Source organism: Dicentrarchus labrax, unplaced genomic scaffold, assembly GCF_905237075.1.
Source record: "Dicentrarchus labrax unplaced genomic scaffold, dlabrax2021, whole genome shotgun sequence".
Lineage (NCBI taxonomy): Eukaryota > Metazoa > Chordata > Actinopteri > Moronidae > Dicentrarchus > Dicentrarchus labrax.
This window is the reverse complement of record NW_026136706.1, coordinates 11,454,731-11,462,665: the sequence shown is the minus strand read 5'-3', so window position 1 is coordinate 11,462,665 and position 7,935 is coordinate 11,454,731. Positions and strand designations below refer to the sequence as shown.

The 7,935-nt window shown below is 40.6% G+C and overlaps 1 protein-coding gene across 3 annotated transcripts in view; it reads left to right on the top strand.

Annotated features, from left to right (window-relative positions):
* The first annotated feature begins 748 nt into the window (after positions 1–748).
* Positions 749–7,935, top strand: part of epha3 (eph receptor A3) — a 98,198-nt gene continuing 91,011 nt past the window's right edge. The window contains exon 1 of one of the 3 annotated variants that reach the window (XM_051403097.1): positions 749–1,018. In XM_051403097.1, coding sequence (XP_051259057.1) covers positions 925–1,018 — 94 coding nt within the window. In that variant the 5' untranslated portion in view covers positions 749–924. The remainder of the gene's footprint in view (positions 1,019–7,935) is intronic. The other 2 variants (XM_051403096.1, XM_051403098.1) reach the window with 2 other exon arrangements.

Sequence of the window (7,935 nt, the reverse complement as noted above, 5' to 3'; positions counted from 1 at the left end):
CCCTGCGACAAAAATGAATCAAACAACTGGGTTCTATTTGTTCCAGAATAAGGTTTAAAAACATGTCCCTCCTGGACATTTCAAAGTCCACATTAAAAAAAAATGACAGGATCCTGTTGCCTGTTCCAGTTTCTTAATGTAAAGCAAGTGGGCAGTAATGGTTTCTCCGCAGTCAGAATTAAAGCCATGACATCCCTTATGTATGATTCAAAATCACAGGCCACTTTTGGTTGTTTTATTAAAAACATCGGGTTCTTCTTGACTGTCCCACAATGTTCTTAAAAAAAAAAAAATAATCTCATTGTCTGTTAAGTACATTTGATTTACACTCACTTGTTCGAATAAAGGCCTGTAAATTCTGGATTGAGCTAACTGTAATTGGGCCAAATTAAGTTTAAGTGATACTCTGATGTGATGGGTCACATATTACATATTATGTATATATATATATATATATATATATATATATATATATATAAGGCCACATATTTCCTGTTAATAACCAAACCAGCTCTAGTATTTAACCAACTTCCTGTGGAAATAAAGAAGAGAAACAGTTTAAGTCATGTGATATTTGGTAAATGTGATTGTATTAGTAGGTCACAGCAACATATGGTGTTACCCTTTTGTTCCCAGATAGATCTCTTAATACTTCTCTTGCTCTCTATTTTTTAAGCGGATCAAATTACAGTTTTGCGTTGGCAGTAAAATGTGCTGAATAGCTGTCATTCGGCGTCAAGAACAAACTGACCTGTGGTGAACTTGCGCGCTGTTTTGCTGTCTGTCAGACTCTGTAGGACCCAGCGGAAAACTGCTCCTACCGGAGGGAGACGGAGCAAGAGAGAGGGAGAAAGCTGAGTGGAGAGAAGACGCTCTCAGATCAGTCAGTGGCTTCATGGAGTTATGTACCTCTGATCCGCCGCCATGGATTGCAATCCGCGATCACTCCTTTTCATTTTACCTCTTTTATTGTCCTGCGTTATTCCTGCCTTCCCCATCATCTACCCCCCTAATGAAGGTAAGGGAACTCTCAGTCCGCGGGACATGTGTTTATGTGGAAGTGTGCGCGAGTGTGTGTGTGTGTGTGTGTGTGTGTGTGTGTGTGTGTGTGTGTGTGAATGGTGCGCCACGGCACACGTCGCGTGCATTGCCGTGCGCTTGCTACTGTCCAAATTATAACGATAACAATAACAAGATGATCCGAAAGCGCACGGAGGTGACACAGAGGATCGCGGAAAGCCGGGACACGATCACTAACAGATCATAATTAGACCTTAAACTTGAAAGTAGACCCAAACAGGGCAGGAGAGGCAGCCTCATTTCGGATAATCTGGCGAACGAGGCGATCAATAGTTGTTTAAATGGGTTGGATGAATGATTGCAGACAGCTTCCGAAACGTCCATCGCAGAGTTGATACGGGGCTGAAGAGATGTGAAGAAACTCCAATGTCTGTGTTCATGATGTGTTTTTATCCAAGAATCCATTTGGGGCATGACGCCCCAGTTAGGATTTCCAGTCACACCGATTTAAAGGCAATAAATAGAAGATGAGCACAATCGCGTAGTGCGTAAAAACGCGGATGTCTGTTTTTATGGTTCTGACCTGAATACATCCCGAACTCATTACAATGAGGATCTTGTAAACTGTCCTTTTTACGAAGTCATGTAACGACTGTGTTTTCAAATTATAATTATATCCGACCGTTTATTAAGAGTGGATAAATGTAGCTGGTGCACACGACATAAAGCCACTTATTCCCGTTGCAAGTCTCGCTCACTTTTTTTTTTTTTTTTTTTAAGTGATTATACGCATGTGGTGATATTGTGAACCCCGGCAGAATGAGACAGACCGATCCACGTTCAGCAGAGTCGCTTCTCCAGACGCGAAACTGCGCTGGACACAAGTGAAACGCTCTCCTCCTGCAGCACTACTCGCAGATTGTGCTTAACTTTCTTAAAAATGATGAAAATACCACTGCCACTGTTGCGCCCTGTAGTAAATACTTGTCATGGTTAAAGTGTTTGTGGCGGGGTCAAAGGAAAAAGGAAAAGGCACACGCGTGCTCAAGGAGCAGCTGAGTTCTGTAAAGGTTAAAACTGCCCACGGGGGGGATATATTTGCGTGAAGATTTGGGTCACACTGTCACTGTTATTCAGTGAAAAATATATAAATAAAATACTCACTCGACACAAGAATCAATTGATAGTTCTCTAATTGTGAAATAAGGCTTCACGCGAATTAGTGAGGAAGATATCACATAGATTTGAGTGATTTAAACCGTAATGCCTATAAAGTAATTAAATGAATCGGAATGAGCCTTTAGTAGGCGTAATCTACTCTGCAGTAATCAAATGATCAGAGACAGACAAGTAAGGTAATAAAGGCACCAAAACCCACGTATCTGATCCCTCTGCCGCCCATTTATGTGAAAAGTAACTCATACCGATGTTGGAGGATGAGCTGGGAAAGTTTGGGTCTGAAGGCCACGTCAAAAGAGCAGTCTCAGTCTAATAGCAATATATTCTGAAGGGGAAGTTGTCCAGAACACACATGTAACCCAAATAAACCCTCGATTGTGTTGATTCCGTTGATTGTATTTATAATCCACACTGCTGAGGACCTCTCTACAGCTGAAGTCACCTTCAATAACCACACCAATGAAACTTATAAGTTACTTTTTCAAACACCGTGTGAACCTAAAACCTGATTCTTTTTCGTCTTTTGAACCAAAATGTTTGTTGAATATTCATCCGACATTCAGAATTACCCTGTTTACAGTTGTCTTTTCGTGCGCCACAGCTTGTGTCAGGACAAGCTCGAATAGCTGCTCTCTGCTTAGTTGCCAGTAGTCTTTATTTATAATACTTAGACGTGAAATGATGAGTGGATTCATTGGAAAAGAAAAGAGTGATTGTTAAGGTCAGCTAGGGCTACTGCAAATCTGGCCAATTGTCTTTGGCCTGAGAAACTTTTACTTACTTAATAGCCAGAATTGGTAGTTTATTGACATATAAAGCTGATGAATAATTAGTATCAGCGACCTCGGCACTGAAAAAAGAAACAAAGCCACATAAAATACACACCACCCTGACAAAATATACAATAGCCTACTGGCGAGAGTGTGTGTGTGTGTTGGGTGCGTCTGTGTGTCAGAGAGAGGGAGAGAGAGAAAGAGGGAGAGAGAGTTAAAAGTGTAAAAAAGAGATAAAAGAGATCCGTCCTCTAGCCGGTTTACAAGTTAGTAGGAACAGGATAAGTTTCAATATGAAAAACAAATCGGCCAATTAAATTCACCTTCCCAAGACATAAATCTGCCAGAGAGTGTCAGTATCGAGCCGCTCCGTCTCTATTTTATAGAAATTCATACAGACTGCTATACCGCAAATGCGACACTAAAGCAGGTCAGAACTTTGAATGGGTACAGAGCTGATCCTCTGGTCCGGGTTGAAGGTTTAACAGTGTTGGTTCAAATGGTTCCGCTTTGTAAACCTGATTATTCTTAAAAAATAAATAAAAAAAATCAAGAGACAAAAATAAGATTCATTGTTGAACAGGCTAATAAATTAGATTCAGTTATGTAAAAAGCAGATAAAACCAATAAAAAAAGTTAGAAGCTGACGGATGAGAGCTGCATTCCTCCTTATGGAATAAAATAGATCAAAGGACATTACTTCCAATGTCGGAGAAAACCAGATCTGGGACTAATTAACTTAGTGGTTCGTAAACGTCACCTTAAAAGTCACTAAACACATCTTCTTTTTAATTAAATTCAGGTTTATAATTAGACTCAATGACAAACCTGACTAATCACAAAACCTGACCTCCCTAACTCAAGTCGTTCTACGTTACTGTGCTGTAGGTAAGTGTTCACATGAGTGGAGGATAAATAAACTTATACTGGCTTTCATTTTTTTGCCGACAGCCTGCTGCTGATCACATCTAACCTGCACAGCGCGCAGCAGATTATAAAAGAGCTCTCAGAGTTAACCAAAGATGGCTGTTACGAAACTTCTTGATAGTAAACTCGATGGTCATAAAATGATCTGCTGTGAATTCGTTCACAGATTTCTGAAGCTTATATTAAAGCTCTTTCAACAATTTAGGAAATGAACTAAAGGCCTATTTCGCCAACTTGTAGACTATATGGGACTTTTCACAGACTTGGTGTGATGGATGAATTAATTACATAATAGGCTAAGTAAATAAAAATATATTTTCATGGAAAACAAACCTCAACTTAGAACGGGATGGTGGAAAACTGATGTTATTATTTTATTATTTCCCTCCACATTTATAAGGAAACCAGAAGTCTAGTTATATTTCTTGTAATCTTCTCTCCCATCTCGGCACGGTGCCTTGGCCAACATTTCTTTTTAACAACAGCATTTACTGTGTGGCTTTCATTAAGGCGAAATGATCTTGTATAAAACTTTGGGGAAAAGTTGAGGGAAATGCAGAGAAAATCCCTGAGAATGTCATTCAGGGGCGCGGACTCATTTTAACTTTGGGCACATGTAAGATCTCAGATATTGTTTAAAAATATTTGCTTCCATTATTTAATTCGGGGTGGAAAAAAAATAATATTGTTAGTTGCTTTTGCTGTGGCGCAGTGTGCGTCTTTGCGTGGTAGCATGGTGTGATGTTGGCCCGCTGCGGGACGTCGGGAGGCCTTGAGTATTTTTAGCCGGCGGTAGGGAGGCATGGCCCGGGGAGCCCGGCGCAGCAGTCCCGCTGGGACTTTCGGGGCGTTTGTGAGCGATGGTACCTATCAGAGGTGCTGGAAATGTGCTTACACATGCCCCTCCTTTAAAAATAAACCCCCCTTTCTCTCTACATATACTATAGGCCTATATTTATATGTGTGTGTTGGACAAACATTGAGTTGAAGATGGAGATGGCATCTTCAATTTACCAGCATGTGTTTAAGGCTTGAGAGTTAGATAAAAATATAAGGTTTGTGTGTGTGTGTGTGTGTGAGAGAGAGAGAGAGAGTGTGTGACTGTATGTGTGTGTGTGTGTGTGTGTGTGTGTGTGTGTGTGTGTGTGTGTGTGTGTGAATATAGACATAAGATTATACAGTATGTCTGTAAGAGTGCTGGATGCCTTTATGTGAGTTTAAGTCTGTGTGTGTGTATATAAGGCATATAACACACAAGGTTTAAGAGTAGATGAAAGAAAGATAGAAAGATTGAAAGAAAGAAAGACAGGAATGGGGGCAGAGGGGTTGGGCAAGCAGCAGCAACATCAGACAGAGCGACTCTGCACTTGAATAATTCATAATGGGAGGTGAACACTTCACCCTTTAACACAGACACAAGTCGCCTTGCTTTGCCTGCACTGCGGCCTGCCAACCTTCACATGCACCGAGCCAGGCTGCAAAGACAAAGCCCTCTCTATTTTGTTTCACAATTAGATGGGAGATATTTGAAGAACAGGTGCATGTAACTTTTCTATTCTATTATATTCCGAATGGAGTGACTTAGTCCAGATTCCAGATGGGAAGGGGGATCCGCTTTGCTGATCAAGCCATGTGTTGATTCTCGACCCGCTCCTCTGACTGACAGCTTCTTCTTCTCACTCATCCAACATTTTAATTGTGTCTCAGGATTAAATTCCCATGTACATCTGCTGTGAATCGGGTTTCCTCCTTCATATTTTACTGGAAGTGGGGGACTATTGAATGGCCAAGCTGTTAAATCATGAGAACACAGACATCAAAATAGGCACCCCGTAGATCTTTGCTCCGATGTTTCTTTTTAATATTTCAACATACGCTAAAACTGAGAATAATGCTACATGACAAGTGGTCTCAGATTGTATTTGCAAGGGTGCTCATTGTGTTTACTGGCTGACGATACACAGAAAAAAATCAATTTGTTCCCATCAGTTTATCTTCAACACTTGTATCTTCTACTTCCGTTTCGTCAGGGTCAGTTTATGTGTGTGGGCGTTTGATGGTGGCCTAGGTATGTTATTGATTCACCTGTTTCTACCTCTATGATGTTTTGCTCCCTCGCAGACAGGCTGGCTCAGTTTGCTATTAATACTCCTAGTTCCCGTTTAGAGGCACTCCCTGATGGGGCAGGGGCTATATGCTTGGCTGACGCTAGCTTGCTAACTGACTGTGTGTGTGTGTGTGTGTGTGTGTGTGTGTGAGAGAGAGAGTGAGAGACTAAGAAAGACTGTCAGCAAATGTTTGTGTAGGCTATGCTCTTATTTTATGCCTGCTTGAGTACGCATGTGCGGGAATATGTGCATGTTTTGGTAAACATCTGAAAGAGTGTATGCATCCAGTATATGTGTGTTTGTAATTGCTCTCATTTTGAGCATGGATGAATGTTCATACATTTGGCACATTTTAGTACAAAGACAAGTGTTTCAGTATGTGTTTTCGTGGGATGGGGTGCATCTTTTGGTGTGATATTTGTAGGTTTTGTGTAACTGTGTGCAGCATTAGTGTTTATGCACGCATTTGTGAGTGTGTATGTGTGTGCATGTGGGTGCTGATTTCCCCAGCCAAGTGCAGCTGGAGGGGGCTTTTTCCTCCTGCGATATGAGAGCCGTCTAATTTTCTGCTCTCAAATTCCCTCGCTCGGCTCAATTTGAGTGGTGGGCTCGGCTCGTTGAGAAATGTAAATTGGAAGCAATGGCCCTGGATGCTGAGCTGCTATTATCTGACATGAACAGATAGCTTCATTAGACTCTAATAGGAATGTGTCTACTGCCACTCAACTGGCTGAGTGGCTTAGCATGGCTGCAGCTCAGGTGAGCTGCAATTTAGTAGCTTTTTGAGCCTGGAATTCGATAATAAGTCCCCCTCTGTGTGTGTCTTCCTTTCTCTGCTTCCGTTTCAGGGTTTTTTTTTTTGCCACATTGGCTGATAGTTATCAGATTTGCCTGAAGAAAATGACGATTTCCATCTCAACCTTTATTCTAGTGAAACAACAATTAGTTCACAGAGCGGCAAAATCACTTTTCTCTGCAATTTTCGTTTACGCTGCTCGTGAGGGGTAAATTTTGCTTGACTAAAATAGTTTTCACAGTGGCACAGCGGTCCTTCCTGACCCACAAATACTCTCTTTGACTGTCTTTGGTGATGTGTATACACTCTTGCTTACTGGAGCCTTGAATGGGAGAATACAGGGAGATTGTATTCCTCATATTTTCACAGTGAATAGAGTTACAGCTGCAGGGCCTGGCTGCACTGCTGCTTCACTTTGTTGTGGATGTGTGTGTGCTCGCTTCGGTCAGTGTGGGTCTGTAAGTGTACATTTGTTTGTGTGTGTTGAGCTGTGGACTGATTTGCTCTCAGCAGGATAAGAAAGAGGCTTCATGTTTAGACTTAAAGGACCATCGGAAGACTGGAACTTTATTGTTCTGCTATCTATTTACATTAGTTGATTATTTACCCTCTAGTTTTTCATGCATGTTACTTTGTGTTCCTGTTTTTAATCACAATAACATGTAAATTCAAGTGTATTGTTTGTAGTTATTGGGTGATTGCAAAAGTCAAAATGTGGCACAGTAAACACAAAATAAATAACTTTAGAATAATGTAAGACTTTCACTCGTAAAGAGGTGTTGAAAGAAAAAAAAACAGTTTTAGAAGTAAAATAAGGTTTTTGCTCACAAAAGGGAGAAAAAAACAGATCATCTTCATTAAAATGTGCACAAATAAGAGTCTTGTTGTAACACCTTTTGTAACACTAGGTTTAATTGTTTGTTTGTTCTTCACACTACAGTAAGTCATTATATTAGTTTTCTCCGTTCTCAATTTGAGAAACAAACTGAAAAGGAATCAAATAAACTCAAAAATCGAATTAATTTAAATGAATAATTGTAGCTACATAAACCGTTGCTTTCTGGTATTTTATTAGAAGTGGAAGTACTCACAAGCTGTATTTGGCTATTGTTTCTTCACTGACCCTTAACAT